This window comes from Peromyscus maniculatus, chromosome 13, assembly GCF_049852395.1.
Source record: "Peromyscus maniculatus bairdii isolate BWxNUB_F1_BW_parent chromosome 13, HU_Pman_BW_mat_3.1, whole genome shotgun sequence".
Taxonomy (NCBI): domain Eukaryota; kingdom Metazoa; phylum Chordata; class Mammalia; order Rodentia; family Cricetidae; genus Peromyscus; species Peromyscus maniculatus.
In genome coordinates, this window is record NC_134864.1 from 31,765,766 (window position 1) to 31,792,906 (window position 27,141).

Sequence of the window (27,141 nt, forward strand, 5' to 3'; positions counted from 1 at the left end):
CATTCAATAAATTCATTTGGTTGTCATTATTTTTTATGATGTCATTTGACTGAAAGTATATGGTAGCCTTTATTTCAAGATATGTCTCTTTCCCCAAGGGGAAACCTGTCATGAACAATGTGAGAGATTTATTGAAACAAGAGAATTCCCAAGATTGCCAAGCAGAAAAATTAGTCACAGTTCAGTTACATTTGCTGAGTTCAGAGTTGCTATCAGGGGATTTGATTTGTCAAAATAGCTGGAAACAGAACTTCATTCTCCATAGCAGAGTTCAGCCCACGTACATGCAAGAGTGAGGAATGTGACACAGACAGACAGTCTGAATGTTGTTTGGAGGTGGAGAAAGATTATGTCCTGAAGATATTTTTAGGGTCTTCTCTGAAGGATATCTTCATAATTCTTTAAAATATGGTTAAAATTCAACACGATGAAATAAAACCACTTTCTTACTTTTTGATCACTGGAGGCTGAAGCTCTATTGTGGAAATCATTCCCAAATGGAAATATTTATTTACTGTTAGCACCATATTTTGAAGATACATAGACTTGATAGATGTATAGTTCTTGATTCTTTAAAGATGAAAAAATAATATCCTGTTGGTGGCCACCACTTTCTCCTTAACACATCATGATTTGCAGAGGAAAATAAAGAGCAGTTATTTAACTTTTGACACATTGATCCTTAAGCAGAAGTGATAAGCTGAATCCTGAGCATTTACAGGATATCCCATACATTGTAGTAATCTGTTGTGTCAGAAACATGCAACAGACCTGGACAAGTATAGTCAACTGGTCTTTGGCAAAGGAGAAAAGTGATATAGTTTAGAAGACAAATTTTCTGGTCAGGAGAGATGGTTCAGCAGTTAAGAACATTTCCTGCTTTTGCAGAGAACCTGGGCTTAGATCGCAGCATCCACAGTAGGGCTCACAAACATCCATGACCCCACTTCCATCTTCTGGTCTCTACAGCCAACAGGCATGCACATGGTATATGGACATACATGTAAGCAAACATTCATACACATGAAATAAAAACAAATAAATCATAAGAAAAAGAAAAAATAGATATTTACAAAAGAAAAAAAGGGTTTTTTTTTTCAGTAGTCTCCATAACAACCAGGTATCCATTGTGATTGCTTGTCTTCATTATCAAGTTGACTAGATTTAGATTTATACAGGAAGCACCATTCTAACAATGTTTATAAAGATGTTTCCAATTGGTTTAGCTAAGGAGGGAAGATCTACCTTGAATGTGAGTGGTACCATACATGGGCTAAGGTGAAGTCCAAATAAAAACAAAAATAGGAGGAAACTCTAGGACCACCAACATTCCCCTCTCTCTGCATCCTGACTGTGGATGCAATGCGACCAACTGCTTCGAACTCTGCTGCCATATCTTCCCTGCTGTGGCAAACCATACCCTCATATCATGAGCCCGAAGATGTCCTTCCTTCATTAAGTGGCTTTTGTCAACAGAATAAGATAAGCCACAGACTATCAAAACCTATTTCTAAAAGACACACCCAATAAAAGAAAACGATCTAAAACGTTAAAGTTCAAGATGATTTTATATGTTGACAAATCTCTCATAAGCATGGGACTGTCCTGATAAAGAAGCATGACTTCAATTAAAAAAAAATCTCTCAAAATTTAACAGTAAGAAAACCAACAACTTATTGGGAAATAGATAAAGGTTAGAGGGTTGAAGGCTAGGTTCTCAGCTAGTAAAAATAACCATTGGGAAAAGATTCCATCCCAAAGGTTTTGTGTAATCCTCGTATCAGCCTATGATTGGATTCATTATTTGATCACATGATTGGGAGGTGATATAAACTTAGAGGTGGGGTCTGGCTGGAAGAAGTAATTTGTTTGAGAAGTATCCGAGTGGGAGCCATAGCTTGTGTTTGTCTCCTCATCTCCTGTCTGTCTTGAAAAGAGTCCCTTTGCTCTCCCACATGATGCTATCATGATGTTCAGCTTTACCATGTATGGGCCCAAGGGCAACATAACCAAGTAGCCATGGAACGAACCCTCTTAAAACATGACCTTAAATGAGCCTTTCCCCCTTTAATTACCTCTCTCGGGTATTTGACACAGTGACAAAAGGCTGGCCCAGTGCTCAGCTATCACATGCCATTAGGAAATTTCAAATTCAAACAGCTGAATACAGTGAATATCTATTAAGATAAACAAAAGCCAAACCACTGACAACATCAATTCCTGGATGCAGTATGTTACAACCCGTTGGTACAAAATGGATGATTGCTTTGGAAGACAGTTGCCAGTTTCTTTCAAACTAAGCAATTGATGCTCATCCAAAAAAGAAAAAGAAAATCTGTGTGGATCTTTAAATCAGCTTTATTTCTAATTACCAAAACACAGAAATAACCAATATGTCTTTTGTCTTAGTTATTTTTCTACTGATGTGACAAAACACCATGACCAAGACAATTTATGAAAGAAAGCATTTAGTTGAGTTTGTGGCTTCAGGGAATAGATTCCATAATGGCCTGCCAACAGAAACACTTGAGACCTGAAATTTTGATCTATGAGTATAAGACAAAGGGAGGCACATGAATCCTTTAGACTCTCAAAGTCCATCCCTAGTGACACACCTCCTAATCCTTTCCAAAATTCTAGCAACTGGGGACCAAATATTCAGATATAAAAAGCTTATATACAGGCAATTCTCATTAAAACCACTACATTCTTCAATAGGTGAATGGTAACATATATTGTGGTACATGTTAATGGAATAAATGTGGAATAGTGTTAGAAGATAGAAAGGAAGAGTGATGAAGCCATAGAAATGAATGGAGTAAGCATGAATGTGTGTTGTGAATAACCATCTTTTTTTTTTTTTTTTTTTTTTTTTTTTTTTTTTTTTTTTTGGTTTTTTGAGACAGGGTTTCTCTGTGTAGCTTTGCGCCTTTCCTGGAACTCACTTGGTAGCCCAGGCTGGCCTCGAACTCACAGAGATCCACCTGGCTCTGCCTCCCGAGTGCTGGGATTAAAGGCGTGCGCCACCACCGCCCGGCGTGAATAACCATCTTAAAGGGCTATAAACTGCATTGTATTTGGAAGAAATGAAGCGATTGGGATAAGAGAAAAAGAAACAGCTCCAGAGGTTAGGGGATGTCGGGGGTGAACAGTCAGAGTTCAAAGGATTTGCAGGGCCGTATAACTACTCTGCGTGATGCAGTAGTAAATATGTCTGCACCACTTTCATTGTTGAAGTATCTGCTCTCAAAACCATGGATTAAAAGTCTAATCACCACTACAAAAAGTAACTGTTTGAGATGTAAGAGCTGCAATTATCTATGGACATAAGAATGAGTATGTAGAAGGCTGCTGGAAACTATTCTACTTAGTAGTAGGCTCCCCTCTAAGGCCTATGACTTCTCCAGCCACAGGTTATTGGCTATGTTTCAGGCCTGAGGAGGACAGAGAGAAGAGTGGAAAGGATGCAAGTATGGTGACTCATATATGAACTCTGCAAATAAAAATAATAAAATAACTATAAAACTCTAGTCATCGATGCAAAAGTATGGTGAGCTGCCTGCTGAGATATTTTGGTTTTTATACATTATTATATATTATAAATAGTTCTGTCCTCATAAAGAGATAATGCCAATTGTTAGAAGGCTCAGGGATAGTTCAGTCTCGGGTGCTCCTGCCTTTCCATACACTCCATGGATGACATGGCAAGAAGTCCTTCACCAGGTTGTAGGCAGAAGTTTCTCGCTTGTCTGCCTGTTCCCAAATACCCAGCAGCCGCTTCTTAAATAATTGACTGTGAGGCTTAATATCAATTACAATTGCCTGGCCAGTAGCTCAGGCTTATTGCTAACTAGCTCTTACACTTAAATTAACCCATAATTCTTACCTGCATTTAACCATGTGACTGGGTACCTTTTCTCAAAATAGCATTCTCATTTTGCTTCCTCTGCATCTGGCTGGTGATCCTTGACTCTGCCCTCCTTCTTTCCAACATTCTCAGTTTAGCTTTCCTGCCTAACTTCCTGTCCAGTTAGAGGTCAGTCAGTGTTTTATTAAACCAATTCAAGTGACAAACATTTACAGTGTACAAGAGGGTTATTCCACAGCATCACGTATAGACTCCACAGCCTTAAGTTCTCACTTCCAGAACTGAGAGCCAAATGTCTATCATTTATAAATGACAAAGTCTTTGTCATTTTGTTATAGGACCACAAAATAGAATAAAACAATCTTTACATATGTATCAAAATGCATACAACATATTGGTACCAAAAGTGTGCCCTAATGTCTACTATGCACTTTGGATAATAATTACAGCAATGGACCACTATAGTGCAGTATGTTAAGAGCAAGGATAGGAAGGGAGCCTTTACATGTATTGGGAGAAACTTACATGGATGGATGGATGGATGAATGGATGGATGGATGGACGGACGGACAGACATTAGATTAGATGATAGATAGATAGATAGATAGATAGATAGATAGATAGATAGACAGACAGACAGACAGACAGACAGACAGACAGACAGACAGACAGATAGATAGATAGATAGATAGATAGATAGATAGATAGATAGATAGATAAAAAAATTTTTATGTTTCATGAGATAGAGTCTCACTAGGGCTTATGTTTTATGAGATAGAGTCTCACTGGGGCTGGCTTCAAACTCATAGCATTCCTCCTCCTGCCCCATCCTCCTAAGTGCTGGTATTATAGATGTGAATCACACCTGGCTTTTAAATATTCAGCTTTTCCATGAACCTAAAATAATTCTAAAGAATAAAGGATAATAGCCTTTGCTAAATAAAAACATTTTGGGAGAAGCAATATGGCTCAGTGGTAAAGGTGCTGGATGCCAAATCTGACAGCTTGAATCTGATCCCCTAGACCCACATGATGGAAGATAAGGACTACCCCCCATAAGTTGTCCACTGACCTCTACATATGTGCCATGGCAAGCACATACTGAATAATTTAAATTAAATAAAGCCTCAAAAAAAAGCATTTTGTTCAAACAAAATCTCAGAGAATATACTACTGTGTAATGTTAATGGAAGTTTATAGTTGAATGGAAATGAATATTAACAGTGACTTGACTGTAGATAAAGGAGCAAAGAGAGTCACAAAGAGTAGCAGGGTAGCCTAATGTAAAACACAGTCTTCTCATTTTATTTTTCATTTCTTCAAAATATACTATTTTAAGTAAAAGGGGTTTATTTTATGGTATATGAAAAACTGAAATCTATGTCACTTATGGCATAAAGGCTAGGACAGGGAAAACAGAAGTATGTTGTGTACATGTTGTCCATCATGTCAGTGTTATAATGTAAGCTATACATTGTATTTAAATGCCAAAAATTCTGCAATAACCACTAAAACTGTGAAACAAAGAATTACAATTGTAAGTCAATAGTGGAGATAAACATGAAAGTCTAAAACTTGCTCTGTTAATTAAGAGGAATCTGGAGTGAAGGGTAAAAAGAAACTAAGACCTGATGGGACAAATATAAAACAAGATTATATATTTAAACCCAGCCTAACTGATGGTCACATTAATTATCAATGATCTAAACCCTTCAATTAAAAGTCAGATATTATCCTTTTGCATAAGAAAACAAAACCCTAGCACAAGCTGTGTGCAAAAGATGACCTGAAATATAAAGATGCAAATGGGTCAAAAGTAAAAGGATGGAAAATAAAAGATTTTTAAAGGCCAAATAGCCCTTCATATTTCATTTTCAGGATAAACAGTATTATCTGGGATAATGGTGTTTTATAAGGTAACGGGGTCAATCCATCCAAAAGACAGTCTTGTATATAGAACCATCTAAGTAGCAAAGCATCAAATGATAATTTCAAAAGCTAGAAGGAGAAACAGATACAGAACCATACTGGAAATTTAACATTCTTCTCTTAATAATTCATGAAATAAAAACAATATGTAAACATGCTATAAATGTGTGTATGTATTTATAAAAGAAACTTCCGGACACAATAGGGCACGTGCCAATCATGAACTCAGAGATGAGACGATGCACACATGTCCAGCTCAAGCTCCGTCATGACAAAATCCCAGCACATAAGGGGCCAAGTGGAGAAAAAAAAAACCCACCACTGGTTGAAGAGCTGCTGGGAGAGGGGGTGCTGGCTTTCTTGATTGATGTGACCCTTAGTAAACTGGTCACACCCCAGAGAAGTCATCACTCCAAGACCCAGCTGGGCAACAAGCTGGACTCATGGGAAAAGAAGGGATAAAAAGAGGAAGACTTCTCAAAGTTGGGAGGGAGAAGTGGAAAAATGGAGAGGGAGGAAGGGGAGGAATTCGAGGAGGAGGGTGAATGCATTCAAAATCCATCGAAATTCTCAAACACTTAATAAAATATTGATTTAAAAAGACCAACATTCTCCATCAACCTAATCTATACAATTTAAAAACAGTTTATCCCAACAGCAAAGTATACATTTTCTTTTCAGGTGAACTTAAAACATTCGTCAAGATGTATCATAGATCAAAAAGCAAGTCAATGCATTTAAAAGAATTTAAAACATAAAGAATATGTTCTCTGATATGTTGGAGTTAACCCAAAAGTTAATGATAAAAGATGTATACAGAATCTTCCATAATAATTAGACATTGTTATATTTAGAAATTAACCAATTATCTATTGCTCACAGGGGAAGTTAAACTCTAAATGAAAAATGTAAACTTGTTAAAATTTTTTTTAAATGATTCTGTTTTTTAAATCAGAACAGTTTATCATCTGTGCACTAAGTATCCATCGTTTAAAAATGAGAAAAGATCAGGGACAGAGCGATAGTTCAGTGGTAAAGCCTGAGTTTGACGCCCCAGGACCCACATGGCAGAAGGAGACCAACTCCTGTAAATTGACCTCTGGCCTTCACACCCATGCTGTGGCACAGGCTCACCCACACACTTACACACAATAAACAAATTAATGCAATAAAAATCTTTTAAAGGATTATCAAATTAATTTTTTAGACAGCTGAAAGTAAATCATCAAAATGGGAATGTATATCAATGATTGTAAAAATCAAGGGAGAAAATTAATAAAATCTCACACTCTTTTTACCTCAAAAGACTGGTGAATATTTGCACATCTATTCATTTAACATTTAAGTAAAATCTGTAAGAAGGGAAAATGTCTGCTGTCATTTCTCATTTCAAAGGATTTTCTATGGTCACAACTGCATGGCAGCACCTGCCTGTTTTTTTTTTTTTTTTTTTTTTTTTTTTTTTTTTTTTTTTTTTTTTTTTGGTTTTTCGAGACAGGGTTTCTCTGTGTAGCTTTGCGCCTTTCCTGGAGCTCACTTGGTAGCCCAGGCTGGCCTCGAACTCACAGAGATCCGCCTGGCTCTGCCTCCCGAGTGCTGGGATTAAAGGCGTGCGCCACCACCGCCCGGCAGCACCTGCCTGTTTAAACCGCTGCCTTCTACCTGTGCCGAGGGATTTCTACTTTCCATTTATGGTGATGGCTTAAAATAAACACAGTTAGGTTATGTGAAAAGAAAAACTGACCTAAGGAAATCTTACGACTGTGACACAGATGTTACACAGGCGTGTGAGATAAAAATCAGGAGAACACTCGGCTTGTTTTCAACGTGGAAACTGGACAATGATGGAGGCTGCCAGATGATATACATCAGCATCATACTTTTGTACATTATTTACCAATAAATAAGCAAGCTATAAGCTTCTCCAAAAAGCAAACAAAAGCTAGCACTCTGGGTAATCATTACTGGCTCTGAATTTCCATTTTATGGCACAGATGTGAGGTTTGCTGTAAATAGAGCATGAAATTGAGATAAAATAAAATGTGCTGACAGACTTATTTGTTAACCTGGATATTCCATGTCAGTCGCTAGGACTCAGCTCCTTTTTTAGCAAGAAATATCCTGAAGTGAATTTTTCTATACTATAATGTCCTAAATTAATAAGGAACTGGGCTCAAAACTGATTTTCAACTGGGTGAATAAATGGGGCCAGAGCCTCTCCCTCATTCTCATGGTTAGTTCATTCATATATTTTTTTTTTTTTTTTTTTTTTTTTTTTTGTAACTAAACACGATTTCCTTGACCAGGCCATCCTCTTTCTTTTACCCAGTTCAAATCTTAATATTGTAGGAAGGAAAGCCAGTCATATTAAGTGGGAGGACACACTAAGGACAGCCACACCACAACACTATCCCTATCCACAGGGTTGACAGAGGGCACTTGCTACCAGGTGCTGTGGGATGGTCTGGATGTCAAATGCTCTGATTGGTCAATAAATAAAACACTGATTGGCCAGTGGCCAGGCAGGAAGTATAGGTGGGACTAACAGAGAGGATAATTGAGAGAACAGAAAGGTGGGAGGAGACACTGCCTGCGGCCGCCGCCACCATGACAAGCAGCATGTGAAGACGCTGGTAAGCCACGAGCCACGTGGCAAGGTATAGATTTATGGAAATGGATTAATTTAAGCTATAAGAACAACAGTTAGCAAGACGCCTGCCACGGCCATACAGTTTGTAAGCAATATAAGTCTCTGTGTTTACTTGGTCGGGTCTGAGCGGCTGTGGGACTGGCGGGTGACAAAGATTTGTCCTGATTGTGGACAAGGCAGGAAAACTCTAGCTACAGCCAGGCCTGTGCCCACAAAGCTGGAAGTCAAGAGCCGGCTCCCTCTAGTTTCCCTCTGACCTTCACCAGTCCCTACCCCTCATACACAAATAAATAAATAAATAAATAAATAAATAAATAAATAAATAAATAAATAAATAAATAAATAAATAAATAGGATAAACACCACTATACCCCATTGACTCCTTTCAACCTACTTTAAATAAAGCCAGTAGACAGTGGTAAGTGGAAGATACAAGAAAGCTGCTGGCATCTAATTATGAGAGGAAAAAGTGGTATCCAGCTTCAAAGGGAGTGGCGCCTACGGTAAGACTCCATGGAGTCCAGCATGATGCTTGGTGTGTGGAGATGCAGGCGTATGGGTGCCCAGTGTGGGCTCTGAGAACAACCCAGTGTTTCACCTCCTCTCTTGGTCATGATATCTTGATGTCTACAGTGACAGCCTTGAGAACAGAGAGGAACCAGAAGCAGAAGTCTTGAAAGAAGCCAGACCCCCAGATGAGTCCCCCAACCCTCCGAGTAGCAGCGAGGAGAGTACAGGCAGCTGGTCCCAACTGGCCAACGAAGACGACAACCCAGAAGACACAAGCAGCTTTCTGCAGCTCAGCGAGCGGTCCATGAGGTACTTAGTTCCCCTTCTACGGGCTGCCTAAGGAAGTCGGCCTCGATAAAGATTCCAGAATGCATGTTATAGTTCAGTGCCAGGTGCCCTTAACAGAAAAGCGAGGGAGAAAAGAAAAGAGTAGAAGCCCCCTTGTTAACCAAGGTCTGTGCCTGTCATGATTTGGGCTAAAAGCTATCTCAATATCTAGTTACGGTTACGACTTGAATTACCTTGGCCACGTGTAAAAGTTAGCTGTGTCCTTTTCCCCCAAAATCACAGAAAGTACATTCAGTGCTAAGAGCTGTGTGTTTGTTTTAATGGAAGCTGGTGTTACGGTTTGCGAGGTGGAACTGTCTTCCTGGTCCACTTGTGTTAAAGATGCAACGCAAGCTGCGGTTACACAAAGCCAAGTGTTTCCACACTGGGTTGTGCTGCTTGCCATAACCAGTCCCTTCCTTTATCTGCCCTGCCCTCTTTACTGTTTCTGGAAAAGCTAGAAAGGGGCATCCATCTGTGACCATTAAAGCAATCTTGTGTGTCTAAAGTCTCTTCAACCCATTAAGACCAGAGTCTGCCCAGGGAGGCCCCTGGAAAGTGAGACTGAAACATCTGGGTGTAGATAAAAGATCTCAAAAGTTCTCTTTCTGGCAGTCCAACCTAAGATTTAAAAACATTTTGCATTAAATAAGTGGTCTCAAATTTCAAATACTCCCATGAAACAGAGAAAAAAATGATAACTTGAATCTTTGGACATTGAGTGTCAGCCTTGAGACTGTAACTTTCTCCAGAGCTTTGCCTCAAACTCCAGACAAGAACTTTCATCTTGAGAGAGCCTTCTCTGTGACTCACACAATTCTTAAAGGAACAAAGCCACATTACATGACACACTACTACAGTCACTACTGCAAAACCTGGCTTGGAAGAGAGAGATATTGTTAGAAAATGTAGAACGTGTGAGGGGACTCAGTGTGTCTGGTAAAAAATTGGATAGGTTCTATTTCACAAGTACTAAAAATTGTCTCAGTGGTACTATGTTTCCGAGAGTATATTCCAGGCTCCTAAGTAAACCATATGTTGATTATATAACTTATAATAGTGACATTATATGCAATATTCTTTCTCTCTGAGACACAGATATCATATGTTGCTCCTTCTCTGAGGTTGAAAATCCTTACCCAACTTTGTATTTATAAATTCTATAGTCCTCTAGGAAAACAAGAAGTCAAATGTATGTTCTATGGAATCCTATGAAATATCCCTAAGAAAAATCCTCCATGTAAAAATGGAGACTGTGAATCCCTGGCTTCTTTCTAGATACAAAGAGCAGACAGAAAAGCACTAGGGCATTTTCAGTAGCCAAATTTTCAGAAGTATATTCAACTGTGTAAGCATGACCAGTAGCAAAAAGTCTTCTTGGTGAATAACCTCTTTTTTTAACCACTTCAGAAATGATAAATTGTTATCAGGATCACTGTCATAAGCATGTTTGGCTTCTACCTTATGTAATTTATTCCAACACCAATACCAGTGCAGAAGACCAGAGACAAACCAATAGTGCCCTGGGGAACAATGAAGGACCCTGCCCCCACCCCCTACAATGGAACATCAGTGTCAGCAGTGTGGCCAAGGGTGGAGACAGGCATTAATATGTAAACTTTTGCTTTGTCAGCAATGGCAACAGTAGTGCCACTAGCAGTCTTGGCATTATGGACCTGGACATTTATCAGGAAAGCATATCATCTTCTCCCATGATTAAGTAAGTAGCCATGTGACTCAGTGACTGACAGTACCACTCCAATTCCATCTGGCAACCCATTGTGATCATGAAGGTGGTGCCCAGCCACCGACTCATTATGTCTGTGCCACTGTGGTTCCATGTCACCGGAGGGCTAAGGCCTAGGATAGGCCCCAACCCATCACTGCCTGCTTGCTTGGTTTCAGATGTGTCCCTTACAAAACAGCCATTGCAGATAAAGCTTACCAATATAATCAGAAGTCTGTATTGATTTACAGAAACAGCAAACAAACAAACAAAAACATTCCAACTGTACCATGTCTCTCCCTTAGAAGACTATGCAATAACCTTTCCTCTAGAATACAGTCATTTCAGCTAAATTAGTTATGAGTGGCTTCTCCTTCCTTTGTGGACACTGGGGGGTTACCGATATGGAATGTATCTGATGTCAATGGTTATCCTGAGGGAGATATCATCCCCGTGCAGTAACTCTGCTCTCTCAGTACAGGTTAGTCTCAGAGACCAAAAGAAGAAAAGTGCTTGGAGATGCATAAGATGTACTACATGAAATGACACAGACCAGGAGGGCAACCTGAAGTCATAACTACTGCTAGAATTTGTGATTATTCTGGAAAATTCACTGAATTGTATTCTAAGATTGGTCAAGATAGCTTAGAATATAATTTGGGTGTTCAGAACTAATAAAGCCATATTGCTCTAATGCTAATTCCGAACGTATTTCCCTCTGGCTAACTACAGATTCATTTATTTTATTTCACCACTGAATAGGTGTATTCTTCAGTGATTGGAGATTGCCACTGAACTGTTTTATTACTCACAAGCATATACAAACACATACATCCTCTTTTTTCTTAGGAGAACTGAAAACAAATTCAACAAAAAATTACGTTGTGGTAGATTAATTTTTTTCTCCTTTGGGAAACATTAGCTTACCATGTTCTCCATCTTTCTGTGTAAAAAAGAAACTATAACTTCAGGAAAAGCTTGCATTGAGGGAAAGTCAAGATCACCTCCATCCCTACCCATTATATAATATCAGAAATTGTACCTATCCTTTGCTGGGTCATTTATATTACTTGTAGAGAGATCAATCAGTGCCTCTGAACCTTTAGAAAATTGACATTCCTGCAAATAATTAGGTATGAATGGAAGAATTATCTCTCTATCTCTCTCTCTCTCTCTCTCTCTCTCTCTCTCTCTCTCTCTCTCTCTCTCTCTCTCTCTCTCTCTCTCTCTCCCACAGTGAAATTTACCTCACTAATGAAATTTACTAATACAATGGGATACATGAGCCAGACCTTAACAGCAAGAGAACAATAGAGAATATAAGAAAATCTTTTGTCACCAAAAGACACATTTTTAAAAGCCTCATTCCAAATTTCTAGAAACTAGAAAAATAAAGGACATCTACAGGCTTCCTAAGATGGTCACTTCTTTTCTGCTACTGAGCTACATGTCCTTATTTCAAGGGCCTTTGCAGGGTCTCCCTTCTACACACAGGCTATATAATAAGGACACACCATGTAGAAAACCTCCACTATTAAACATGACCATGAATAAGGTGAGGCTCAATTTGGTTACGAGATACTAATTATAAATAATCTCCAGCCTGCTCTATCTTCACCAAATAAAAATGGAAAAGAATAAAGATGCTATTATTGAGATATTCTGCTATAATATTTAAGTTTTCCAGTTTGTTGGTTGTCCACTAAGAAACAGGTAAAAGGCAGAAGGATAAATCTCCAAATTCCAACCACTTCCCTCCAATCTCTCTTTAACTGTTCAACCCTGTGGAGGTTCATAGAAAGGGAGTTGAAAAGAGAAGAAAGATGTAACTCTCACAACCCCCCCCCCCCACTGATTGCCCTAACTAATGCCATTCGAGATACTTGGGACCTCTCTTTGGTGGTAGGCAACACTGATTGCAAACCCAGCTGTCCTGTATAACACCCACCTGGTTCTACTTCGTTCCATGAAAGCCATAAGAATGCAATGCGTTACAGAAGTTTGTAGCTCAGAGAGACCCATCACCTCATCTTCCATTACAGCTTCTTCTCCCAAAGCATTACCAACCATATACTGTTGTTTTCTCCCAAAGTGAATTAGTAGAAGAAAAGGAGATTCTTAAAGAACAGTCAGAAAGCATCAAGGGTAAGCCATATTCTCCTCCTTTTGACACACAATTGCCTGGGGTGGGGGGTGTCGCTTTGGAAAGCGGAGTGATGTTGTGGTTGTATCTGTTCAGAACATGCCTCTGGACTGCCAGGGAGAGCAGCCAGCCCCCAGAGGAGCCTGCTGGTGATCAACTTTGACCTGGAGCCGGAGTGTCCTGATGCCGAGCTCCGAGCCACTCTGCAGTGGATAGCTGCCTCCGAACTCGGGATCCCCACCATCTACTTTAAGAAATCCCAGGAAAGCAGAATCGAAAAGGTATACCATGTTCCGTGTCTGGGTGGGGATAACAATACAGTTTTGTGCTTTTTTATCTCAGCTGGAAACCCAGTGAGTGCCGATTTAATCCATATGAACTTGGTGTGTTTAATCTTGAGTTCTTCCAACCGGAAGAACCTTGTGGAGACTTTCAAGTCCCCAGCTGTGGTAGTACATTCACATCGCTGCTTCATTGACCTTCAGTTTCTTAAATAGTCAGTGATAAAGGGAAAAGGAACCGAGGAGATGGGAGCTTTTTCCAAGTTCTCAAAAGTATTTTTGGTATATCCCTAAACTCTGCTTTTGCTGCAAAACACTCTTGAGTAATTCCTTATTAAAGCATGTGTCTGTCTCAGTTCAATAACATTCAAGAGTGCAATCTTCAGTTTTGTCTTGTTTTATGTGCAATTTTGCTCTAGTATTCTTTGCCCAAACCCAGCATCCTAGGATAAAACCCTTACCTTCTTGCAGTTTCAAAATCTCTGTAACCCCAGCCAATCAGATTAGCTGCTGGAGCTCATTCCCCACACCCTCCACCACATCTACCTCTCCCCAACCAGCCTTTTTTTTTTTTTTTTTCTTTTTATGTTCAAGTCCACCCACCCAACCCAGGCATCCGTCTAAATGATCCTTCCTTTGTTGGCAAAGCGATGCAAGGCTCACTAGTCATAAGATTTCCCTTCAGTTTTTCCACCCCAGCCTGTCCAATACAGAAGATGGGCTAAAAGAGCATAATCCACAGTCACATTGGACTTCTCTCATGTTGGATTCAGTCCACTGGAGGAAAGCGAAAATGTTCTCAGGAAAACAATGTTTTCACGTTCGCATAAAGGGCTGGTTTTGTATCTCTAGCAACTACCTGAATAAGGGCATCTGCCAATGCATTTTCAGATGGCATGTTAATTAAACAAATTTTAATTTAATCCACCTCTTTAAAGGGGCAGTCACTTTCCATATATGTATGTCTAGTAAATTCTCCATTGTTGCAAGAGCAGGAGATGTTCTATTGATGAATTAATACATCTTAATACATCATCTTAATTTGGTATCTACCAGGTTTTCAATTTTAAAGCAGATGTCTGTTTTTGTTTATTACTATGTTTCTGAGAAGACAGAGGTTTCGCTCCTGTTATCAGGAAAAACACTGGATAATCTTTCATATATTCGTGCCAATCAGCTCAAGGGATTCAAATTTTAATAATGTAGCTAGCCTTAAGGACTAAAATGTCCAGGTTTTGTTCTGAGTCAATGAAGGCTCTCTGCACACAATGGCTTCGATATAAACAGGCATCTCCCTTGGTTGTCTGTGACTGGATTGGCTAAATAAAGAAAAATTACATAACACTTTAAGTATACTTTACTTAGTATTTGAGGTCTGAGACTCAATTCTATTTGTTTTTAATTAGCCAAGTAATTAAGTAGCCATTTTCAAGAGTGTGGAAAAGAGAGCAGCAAAGATAGCATGCAAAATCAGCAACATTTCTTTAGCTCCTTGTCTCCTCAGAGAAAAGAAACCCTAAGTTCAGAAGATACTTTTTTCCTGCTGTCACTCAGCACCAAGACAAATACTCTGCATCTTTTTGTTGCTTTGTTTTGTGTTTGTTTGAGGCAAGGTCTTATGAAGTCCAAACTGGTTTTTTACTCTCTGTGAAGCAGGTGACGACTTTGAACCTATTTTATTTTTAATTGTGTGTTGGGGGTGCATATACGTCTGAGTGTAAGTGTCTCTGAAGGTCAAAAGAGGGTCTCTGACCCCTTGGAGTTACAGGCTGTCTAATATGGGTGCTAGGAACAGAACTTGGGCCCTCTACAAGAGCGGTATGTGCTCTTAACTGCTGATCCACCTCTCCAGCACCAATCTTGAACTTCTGACCTTTGTGCCTCAACCTCCCATGTGTTGGTATTATAGTCATGTGCTGGTTTGTGTTGTTCTAGGAATTTAACCCTGGGCTTTATGCATGTTATGTGAACACTCTTAACAACTAAGTTATGTCCTCTGCCCAAAAACCTGACCTTTGTTTCTGGGAATCCTGATTTAATTTCCTCAGCAATTAATTTAGTCAATATGCATCTATTTATGGTGGACTCAGTTTACTACCTTCCTGCTTTGTGAAACAGAGGCATGTGGTAAAGGTGGGAAGGGCAGCATGAACACTGCAACAGCTCATCTTTCCCAAGACTCCCTGAAGACTTTGCCTTGGACCTGGAAGGTACTAAAGGACAGTAAAAACTGAATCCCAGAAAAGGCAAATTCCAAGGACTCCTAAATGCCCCATGCATTGTAGGTTCTGATGACTCATTTCCCAGCCTTGCCCCTTCATTTGTACTTTGTTTAATCGTTAGAAGGCTACATGCCCTTGAATGTCATACAGTCAAAAAAATCCATCAACCATTCCTTGAAGACCCTCACCCTGCTGGGTACTGTCCAGGTCCCAGGCAACAGAAAAAGCAAATGTTCCTGCCATCTCAGAGCTTGCGTTGAAGTTCAGGAAGAATTGCCAACTGTCTCTAGAGCACCCTGAGAGGGCACAGTTTATAAATAGCCACATCGAGATAGGGCCATGTTGATTCTAAATAAGCAAATCAAGATGCATCTAGAGGGCTGAAGAGATGACTCAGCGGTTAAGAGCACTTCCAGAAGTCCTGAGTACAATCCCAAGCAACCACGTGGTGGCTCACAACCATCTATAGTTGGATCTAATGCCCTCTTCTGGCATGTAAGTGTACATACAGATAGACCACTTACATACATAAAATAAATCTTAAAAAAAAAAAAAAAGATGCAGCTAGAAAATTGTTGGTATCTAAACCACACCCATGAATTAAATGCACACAAAGCAGAATAAGTTAGAAGACACATTCACAACTGAAATCCCTATGTTCCTTCTAGCCATTGGGAAAAAAACAAAAACAAAAACAAACAAACAAAAAAAAAAAACCTTAAAGTCTAGGAACTTTTCCAGGGGAGCATTCCTGATACTTCCAATGCCTCATTACCTAAAACAATTTACAAGCTTAGTTCTCCACAACCTTGACATCATGTCAACTTAATCCAGTTAACAGAAGGCAAAATAAGTAAATAATAAATAAATAAACTGTCATTAGCATAATTATTAAAAAGCATTTTCTAAACTCACTGCTTGTCGGAGTTTATTGGGTTTTTGATGGGGGCAGGGGTTGTTTGTTCTTTTAATACGCAGATCACTGTTTTTCAGCTATTTCCTTCTGTAAAAGCTCAGTGAGCTTCTGAAATCTGAGCTAAGCCAATGTCTAGCATCCTAGTAAACATGGCATAGTGCTCATCTTTAAACCTGCAGTGAGAATCATTTCCTTTTCTTGGAAGCAGTGTGCAAAAAAGGAACGTGAAGAAAGAGGAAACTGACAGACCCTTACCTTCCCATGGAAGTGTGGGTCAGCAGAAATGGCCTCCCCTCTGATTTCTTGTTCTATCCTACAAGCAGAGTGGTGGAGAGAGAATGAAAGGAAACATCAATGGTACCGACAATTGATTCAAATCCCCTTCTAAAAAAACAAAAAACAACCCAGGAACAAACTCCAGTTAAAGTGTCAGCTGTAAACAAAGGCATAACAAAGAAAGAAAAAGTTGCATACAAACTGGATCCTAAGGGTTTTCATTAATAAACAAAATATACTTTCTTCCATTAATCCTTTCATCAGAATCTCAAATCGGGGAGTCTTAGAATCACCCCCCAGAAAGCCTTCCCAATCCAGATGCTTCCTGGTTAGTTCAGAATCTCCATTGGAGGTAAAGCCCAAATCCCAGGTCTTAGGTGAAAGTCTGGAATTCTAGGATGGAACCCAAATTGAAACTCAGGGTTTGATAGGCCATAACTTCAGGGACAAAGTAGGGATCCACTCACTCTTGCTTAATGAAATCTAATTTCTGTTGTGGAGCAAGAGACAGTGACAGCTTTCAGAAGTGTACATTGAATGTGTCTTTAAAACAGACATACACACACACACACACACACACACACACACACACACACAAGAGAGAGAGAGAGAGAGAGAGAGAGAGAGAGAGAGAGAGAGAGAGAGAGCTTGCTGTAATTCCCATAACTCTACCATGAACTATAAACAATCAAATCTACAAAATGCACCTGAGAATACAAAGGTCTGCTACCTAATGGGGTGCTTTTCTCCAAATGAATCTGCTCATGATAAACTGTCACAGAATACAGATTATCTTGAATTTCTAAGACACAACTTTTGAAAAAAAAATCTAAAGTCTATTGTGGTCTACAGGAAAAGAACCTAATTATTGTTGATTCTGAAATGTCAGTACAGAAATGGGTTTTGTTTGTTTGTTTGTTTCTGTTGTTTGTTTGTTAGTAGAGAAGGCTAAAATTCCAAATCCTTGACTTACTAAAGCTGATTATGACCATAACATGAGCAGGCTTAATGAAAGCTCTGGGGTCAATTACTAAGTAGAATGTAGCTCTAAAAACAGAACAATAAACTGGTCTTGATAGTGCTGGCTTGTAAATCCCAGCTACTGGGGTGTCTAAGGAAAGAGATCTGGAAATTCAAGTTCAGCCTGGGTCAAGGAGTTCATGGTGACTTTGAGCAATTTAGTAAGCCTTTGTCTCAAAATAAAAAGTTGAAAGAAAGTTGAAGATACAGCTCATGAGAGAGCACTTAGCATCCTAAATTTTATCCTGAGTACCATGTGGGAGCCAGGTTGGAAGACTGGCTCCCACATTTTATAACAAGGAGGAGAGAGGGATAAGAAATATTAGAAGGACAGAGGGGAGAGAAACATAGAAACACAGGATAGTCTCAGAAGGGCCTGAATCATTATTCACCGGCCCTTCTGATTCTTCTAAAGGGTCTTTTGTAGGAATGCCTAGGAGTGGAGCAAAAGACCTCCCCCTAGCTCAGCCAGATGTAGACCCTTCCAATCACCTAGTAACCATGGACGTGGTCAACCATCCTCTAATTCAGCCCTGCTGACTAAAGCAAGCTCAGATCTCACTAAGAAACCTTTAGGGGCCTCCACAGTACCCCAAGGGGGAAAGACTGCACCACTGAGCTAGAGATGTCCTGTCTGTCTACTCGCCACCTTCATTCATGTTTACTAATTTTTAGGGAGGAAGCACAAGACCTTTATGCTCATCAACTCCACACATGTTTCAAAGCTTCAGGACCCAAGATTAAATCAGTACAGCTGCTAGATTTTGTGGGGTCAGATCATCTTTTTAAAGCTATCTTAGGGAAGCGTGGTGACATACTCCTATGATCCCAGTACCAGGGAGGCTTAAGCAAGAGGACCACCATCAACCTGAGGTCATCCTGGTCTGCATAAATAAGTTCTAGGATAGCCAGAGCTCCATAAGAAGACCCTATCTCAGATACAAAAGAAAACACCAAAAACAAAAACAATAACAATAGTGGTCTACCGGGATAGCAGGCTGACCCTGGAAGTCAGCAGACACATTCTAGCCAGTGGCCATCCCACAACTAATAGCTGAGTGGCCTAACTCTCGAGCACTTTAACCACTTTGGGTCATTCCTCAGCATTTTTTGGTTATCAGCACTCCAAAAGGACCTTTTTCAAAGGTCCCAGTGGATGGAAAGGAGCTGGAATCTGGCTTCTGGGAAGGTTCGAAACATAGAGGCTTTGGGAAAGACTATTTTCTTCGGAGTCCTCCCTTACACAGTGACTCAGAGACGGAAGTGGTAGGGTGGTGGCACAGTAAACTGGGGTTTACAGAAAGGAGCTATGCCAAATTCAATGTATGTAGACTTTTCATTGACTCGACTTTAATGTGTGAAGAAAGAAGACGGACCCTTAATAAAAGATCTTGGCTATGTGTGACCCTTTAAGGAGAACTTGAGCAAGAAGCCAGTGGCCTATGAGCATCTCTTAGAGGCTTCTCAGAAGCTCAATATCCAGGCTATTCCTTAGATTTTCTAGTAAGAGCAAGGAAAGGATGATTAATTGATGATTAATCTGACTACAGATACCTGAGCCTCCTCCACCCCCTTTACCCACATTGTCATTGATACTTTAAACCCTCCTGTTTGCACTCTTGTCCCATTCAAAACACGACCTGAGCTTATATACACACTAAAATGTAAGTAACAGCTCAAAAAAACATTCTTATGTGTCTCCGCAAACCTGCCACCTGGGCCATTCATTCCTCGAAGTATCTGCATTATAAACAAAGCCTTCCCATGAAGAGTTCATATCTGCCCCTGAAGTGTCAGAATCAGTCAGAGAAGAAGCCAAACAGAATGGAGAGGCATCCCAGACAACTAGTGATTTCTCTAAAAGTACAACAAAGACCCATGGAGGCAAATAGGCTGGGCCCCCATTGCTGTTGTTGTGAGTAATAAAGTGAGGTCATGGATATCCCACCTCAGCGATGTGCGTGCGAGCCTGCTCTCAGTCACTGTGTAATAGGAGACAAGCCCTATGGCTATCTTCTATGTAGAAACTTGCTGCTGTCATTTCCCGCTCCAAAATTTATGACCTGCAACCATCTTCATGAAGTTTTATTTCAGTGGAGAATTATTAAGCAACCATACAAACCATAGGTATGCATGTTTGTGTTTTAACTGTATGTGTACAAGCATGTTACCTAAAACTGAAGAATACTTTCAGTAGTGGGCTTATCCTTAATATCACATGTCTACCCATATTTCTTGAGAAGTTACAACCTATTTGATTCCATTTGGCCTCCTATGCTTTCTGTCATTCAGCAAATATTAATTGACTATCTCTTTACTACAGGCAAAGGATAGAAAACCATGGCTGAGGTGGTGCCTTACTCTAGGGAGATTAGTAGCCATAATGCAATGAACATCTGACTTCCTTTACAAGAACTTAAAACTCTTTAAGACAATATTTATGTTTCCAGATACTTAAAGTATTTCATTTTCCAGCTTAGAAAAGTGATTTATTTGGAATGTACCAATAAAAATCCTAAGCCCATCATTCACTTACATTCTAGAATTTTCTGTTGCACCCAACTGAAACTTCTACCAGTACTATCTGACAAATCCAAGACATGTCCTTGCTTTCCTTTAACTATTGCTGTAGAGGAACATCTTGATGCTTAATCTTAGCATGGGGAAGGACAGGTGCCTATCATTATTTAATGTGGAAGTATTGAGTGACTCAGAAATTTAGTAATCAATTTATTTATTTATTTTCCCTAATATGCACATCTAGTGAGAAACTGTTTTACAATCCTGGTGCAAGAAGGCTAACCCAGATTTAAAAAAAAACAAAAAACAAAACAAAACAAAAAAAAAAAACCGAACCTTAAAAAACACTAGCTACCTAAAAGATTGCCTCTTAGAGGAATTGTCCTTATTCTACCCAGTCCTGCACTATGAATAGAACTGCAAAATGAAAGGAATTCATTATCTGAAATGTCTAAAAGAGAAACAGACTATCTTTGAAAATGTCCCGAGTGTAAAGATGCTGAAACACAGACTGAAAGCCTGTCTTTAGAAGGGTTGTTCTGGCTGGAGAGATGGTTCAAGAGGTTAAGAGTACTGGCTGCTCTTCCAGAGGTCCTGAGTTCAATTCCCAGCAACCACATGGTAGCTCACAACCATGTATAATGAGATCTGGTGCCCTCTTCTGGCATTCAGGCATACATACAGGCAGAACACTGTATACATAATGAGTGAATGAATGAATGAATGAATGAATAGAAGAGTTGTTCCGTGAGATGCTGCTGAAGACAGTGTGATATAGGAGTCCTAATTTTATGTCTTCTTTTAGTTTCTAGATGTTGTGAAGCTTGTTCATCAGAAGTCCTGGAAGGTGGGGGATATATTTCATGCTGTTGTCCAGTACTGCAAAATGCATGCGGAGAAGAAAGAGGGGACTCCAAGTCTCTTTGACTGGCTCCTGGAACTAGGATAAGTCAGGTGCACCCCAAAAAGACTTTCCTTCCTCTATCCCAGCTTAAGTTACCGTGGTTTGCGCTAAATGCTCTGAACTTTGTCAATACACTGCATCCCATTAGCAGAACTATTTAAAAATCTGCTCCAGTACCATGGACAAGGAATAAGTCTGAAAGAATAGGAAATATAGGTCTGTACTAGTCAATATCACTGCAGGCTTGTCCAAAAGAGCTCGTATGAGAATGACTTCAAAGGGAGATACTTCAGTGGGGCCCAAATAAGAAAGTTTATAACAAGCCCCTCCTCCAGGAAAGCTACACTCACATATATGTCACAATATAGAGTGGTCTGTAATGTCTCCAGCTATGTGAATCAATAGAAACAATGTCATCGGGTCACAATAATTCTATAAATTATCCTAAAACCTTCATTGTACTTTGCTTAGAAGGTACAGGGGTGTTCACCCAAAGAAATATGTGGGATATAGTTGAGAGTTTCATGCCTTTATATGAAAGATTTCCATTCTCAGACCAGTATCAGTGAGTACTAACACACATGCAACAGTGTTATTGGAATCCATGTGAGGTGATTTTATTTATTTGCAGCAGCTGATAAGTATTGCATCTCCTCCCAATCATCCCTGGGCTTCTCAAAAAACTACTGTCATTCATTGAAATAAGGGAAGCTCAAGGTCACCTTGTTTCCATCACTACATTTATTACTTGGGTGAAATTATTATGGAATTCTTGCCTAAAGGTAAACTTTTAAAAATAAACAATAAAATAAATAATAATCTTTTGAGATGAAATATACTTGTATATTGAGTTGTATGAGAAAAATAAACATCATTTTGTTTTGTTTTAAATTATGAAGAGATTATCTAAATAATATATTGTTGTCTTAGAGCTTCATAAACCATGAAGAGATTGTCTCAAGTTGTAGAATGTCATAAAGCTTGGTGGCTGATTGTAAAATGACTGTGTCGACATCTGTATAGCTTACATGCTTCTCCAAAGACATTTATTATGATGGATGCAGGGTAATGGCCTTGTGCTTGTCAGGGCCAGCCAGGAATGCAGACTTCCAGGCTCAGTGAAATTGACACTAAATTAGAGATATGGAAGCCTTTATCACATTTTTAAAAAATTATAACAGAGATATGCTCCTTTGAAAACTAAAAATATCTATATTGACATTAAAAGTCTTCTTCCTTTCCAACCAAATATGCTACACTCACTTTTGTTTTCTCAATCAGAAAGATATTTAGTGTGTGTCTTCTGAAATACTATGCTTTTGCTCTATTTTTAAGGCTTACTGAATACCTTTAAATGTGAGCCAGGCCCCAGGCCATCAATGCTAACCGTTCTGCTCTATCATTTGCATCCTAAGATGCCAAGAAAGCTTCCTAGTAAGCCATAACCATCTTCCCCCATGACGGAATCTTTTTCAGACCTCAGTGGGCATTTATCGTGCAGATGGTCCAGGTTTAGATGTATGTTCAATCTGGTGCATTAACCAGGTTCTGGAACCTATCTAGCATCTGAAACTGAACTGTGTTTCTTTGTGCTAATACATGGGAGAAGATATTTTTATTGTTCAAACAATCCCAAAATATTGTGTGTAAACTCTTGTCGTGCTCCAATAAATGTTTACTTATCCTCCAAAGCACAAATATTGGACGTAACCATGTGTTGTACCTACTGTTGCAAACTAATCAATAAATTTCTGTTGCAAAATTGTTGTTCAGTCTTTTCTCCTAGGCTCTAGGACCAAGAGCTTTAATAATTTTATCTTTAAAAAAAAACAGAAACAAAAACAAAAACAAGCCAGGTGGTGGTAGCATGTGCCTTTAATCCCAGCACTTGGGAGGCAGAGCCAGGTGAATCTTTGTGAATTCAAGGCCAGCCTGGTCTACAGAGCGAGTTCCAGAACAGCCAGGGCTACACAGAGAAACCCTGTATTGAAAAAACAAAAAACAAAAACAACAACAATAGCAAAAAAAAAAATAGTCACACTGTGAGTTGATAAAGACAGAGGTGCCACTTAGATATGTTATTCTGCAGTGGGATATTGTCTTGGACATTGTAAGGTGTTTGGTTGCATCTTGATCTCTCCCAATTAAATATATCAATAATTGCCTCTTCCTGACTGTAGCAATCAAGAATGACTCCCAACATTGCCAAATAACTCTCAAGGAATAAAGTCAAGGATGGTTGAGGACCAAGCAGAGTAGTGAATGAAGTGAAGGAACAGGACTGGAGTCCTAATGAGTAACAGAGGAGAAGATGAATCCTCCAGGGTCCAAAGAGTCTCAGGATCCCAGAAAACTAAGCATTCCCTACCCACAGCCCCTGGGGGCAGCCTTTACATAAAGTCTTGGGGACCAAAGAAAGAGACATAAAACCAGCATGGAGTCTATCACACAAGTAAATGAAATGAATTCATCAAAATTAAAGGAAAAAGTATCAGTGCTTTTTGAATTATAGAAAAAATTACTAAAGTGTAAGCAAATTAAACAGTGGAAGTCATAGGCAGTTAATTCACAACAGAACAGAATCACAAACACATCTAAGCCATAGAGAATTCTCCCGTCAGCTAGAGGATGTTATCAAATTAAAACAAACTGATGACTGTCAAGGGGAGGCATTAGCTGAAAGGACTGTTGGGAAATGAGTAACTAATTCAACAGTGAAGACTCCTAACCACCAAATTTTTCAACAATCAGGGTAAAGGCAGTTTTCATTAATAAAGAAGAATAAACAGGCTAGAAAGGATGATACTCAAACATCAAAGCATCGTGACCATGTAGTAGACCAGAGAATGTTTTATTCCATCAGACAACTGAAAGGAGGAAACTGAGTCAAAGTGTGGGTGCCCAAACTTAACAGAAGCTTGAATAAGAACCATGTTATTCTAATTGATCAGTGGGTACTTTGGCTAATCAATAAGAATATGAATTTGGAGTGTCTCTCTCTGGTCTTGTTGGGGGTATACAAGTGGAGGTAGGGGCATCTAAGAATTTTATTTGATTCATATGGAGAGGGATGATTTCTGGCAATAAGTTCTGTCCAAGAACAAAATGTTTAGGAGCATCTCTCTGATTGTGGCGATTGTCTATCATTACAAGGCTCAGATAAAGATCATAGTGTTGGTATCAAAGGCCATATAAAAGTTATTGATAAAACCATTATGTTTGACTATTTCTGTCATCTGATATCTTTCTTCCATAGAATAGGACCATGTCATCTCATCTAGTGTACATCCTCTTAGTGACTGTGGAGCATCAGACACCATGCTAGATAGAACAAAAATCTAAATCACACCTAAAAACTCACAGATCACACAGGAAACAAACATGTCAATCTCGTAAAACAAAGTAAGCCTGTTGTTAGGTAATTCTCCATAGATTAACAATTGAGAGATCAGTATGTAGGAAGTATTTATCACTGCCAGGTGAAATATTGGACCACTCCAAGGAGAAGACATGTGAGCTTTGATTTTTAGGTTTGAGAGGAGCCATTTCAAGAAATAAGGGCATAAGAACTTTCAAGGATTGAAAAGAGTCCACTCAGAGAAAAAGTAAGATCACATGTGATCATCCCGCCATGTGACTTGTGGCTGTTACCTCTCCTCCTGCAAATCCTGCTTGCTCTGTGTCTCCTGGCATCTCTGCCCTCCTTGTTTCCAGAGCCCTATCTATCCCTGGAAGTCCCACCTAACCTCTTCCTGCTTAGCTATTGGCCATTCAGCTCTTTCACCAACCAGAAGGTGCCTTGGCAAAGACACATCTTCATGGTGTAAACAAACATTCTGCAACAGTAACTGACTGCACCTTTTCCTAAGGCATCATCTCTCCAGATCAAGGGGTGAAAATAAATTATGTGCATGCCATAAATTATCTGGTAAGACTAGAACCACTTGGCCCTATATGTGACATATGCAAAAATACAAACAAGAAACCCTCATAACCTGGAGCAAGCAGAGCATCCTAAAGATGTGGCTGTTAGCTCTAGGAGTCAGACAAGAGACAACTCTGTAAGTAATCTTGGGCGTAGGGATGCCAAATGGGAGCAATGCAGACCTCCTGAGTTAAGTCTTCCTGCAGAGACACTGTCATCTGCTAACCAACATGGCCAGTGGAATGCATGTGTCTCCATCTCTGATTGCAAATTCCTTGAGGCAAGGACTTTATTCTGTTCATCTAAGGTATCTACAGCAGTCCTTTACATAATGTCTTCTCCATAGCTGATGTCAATTGGACTGGAAAGCTAATAGACACATGGAGTGGTACCACATGTATGGGAAATGGGTCTTTCCACATGAGTCACCCTAATCTAGAAACACTTTCATAGACATGCCTAAATGTTGGTTTCTGTAGGGATTCTAAAGCCATCAAGTTAATCAAGTTTAACCATGACAACAGCTGATATTTAATCATAATTTCTAGCAATGCAACTTTGTTTTGAGGTTCTTCTTGGCTGACTAGAGACCTGTTACTTGACATATAACACCATTCATGTTATCTAATGAAATTAGTTTGGTTTTCAGGTAAGTGAAATACTTTGTAAACATGAGATTTTTATTTAAATCACATGAGACAGTTTGACCTAAAACATTAGATAACACAGTATAAGAACATTGTAATGGTATTGGGATGGTTTCAAGTGTTACTCATCTGCATTATTAACAAGACTCAGAGGCCAGTTGAAGGCAGATAAATTGGAATAAAATGAATAGAGTGGAAGGAATCATTTAAGCCTAACCTCCTAGCTAACAAAAACTAGTTCTGCACAAATGAAATGTTAATCTGACCATCTAAATATTCTCCCCACAAGACTACACCTGTCTCTCTTTCTCAGCTTTCACAAATCCTTAATAGGAAAGGAAATGGGGGCCCTTACTATTCTTCAAGGATGGCCATCATTAAAAGTTAACTTTTTTGCATTTGAAAGATTCTCACTTCCTTGGTGAATTCTACCTGATTATACTACATACTTTGCTCTGTTTCTGACTCAAACTGTGGCATGGACTGAAGATACTACTATGATGCTCTTATCACACACATCCCAGTGCAAAGATAGTTTCAAGGTGAGTAACATTGTCCTTGAGCTGAACCTTGAGCTAGTGCAAATTCTGTACATACACAACATAGCCCTCTATTGCCCTGTCACAAACAACAGCATGCAGCACTCAAAAAATGTCAACAAAAGTCCCTTCCTGCAGGAAAAAAAAAAAGAATCACCTTTGTTGATAGAGAGGGAACATACCCAAAACCAGACCAGCAGACTGGCCTTTAGTTCCCAGCATTCCTAGCTCTCCTCCAAGCCCATGTGTGACATTTGTGAAGGGTAAGCTTGCCTGCTCTCTCAAATAACAGGCCAATTATTTTTGACCTGGCCATATTTTAAGTAATAAAGGAAACAGACCACTTGCTGACCTTTTGTGAGACCCATAGAAATGTCAAAAAAAAAAGTCCCACTATTTCTTTCTTTCTTCATTTTTGGCAGCAAGATCTTATTTTTGAATTTGAGTGTGGGGAATAATGTAAAAAAAAAAAATCACTTGTTTGGAGTCCCAGCTGCATGGGTGCTCCAGGCCTTTATTAATTGTTTCTGAAAATTCATTTTTGTTAATAGAAGAAATCAAGTACATGAACGAGGAGACCTGTAAGGTCACTTCCACGTGAGAATTTCACATTACAATCCTTGGCTGCTGAAGAGGTGGGGGAGCAGAGCAATGTAATGGGGTCCTGGGGGGTCTCGTGTCTCTGGATTGTGATTGTTTTCCTCGGAAGCCTGGATTGAGCCCTGGAGCACGGTGGTA

At 39.4% G+C, this 27,141-nt stretch overlaps 1 protein-coding gene across 3 annotated transcripts in view; it reads left to right on the plus strand.

Annotated features, from left to right (window-relative positions):
- Nucleotides 1–23,050, plus strand: part of Sphkap (SPHK1 interactor, AKAP domain containing) — a 165,021-nt gene extending 141,971 nt beyond the window's left edge. For 2 of the 3 annotated variants that reach the window (XM_042260014.2, XM_042260016.2), the window contains 5 exons: nt 9,081–9,266; nt 10,918–11,004; nt 13,103–13,155; nt 13,250–13,434; nt 21,194–23,050. In XM_042260014.2, the coding sequence (XP_042115948.1) occupies nt 9,081–9,266; nt 10,918–11,004; nt 13,103–13,155; nt 13,250–13,434; nt 21,194–21,337 (655 nt within the window). In that variant the 3' untranslated portion in view covers nt 21,338–23,050. The remainder of the gene's footprint in view (nt 1–9,080; nt 9,267–10,917; nt 11,005–13,102; nt 13,156–13,249; nt 13,435–21,193) is intronic. The other variant, XM_076549928.1, reaches the window with a different exon arrangement.
- Nucleotides 23,051–27,141: the final 4,091 nt, after the last annotated feature.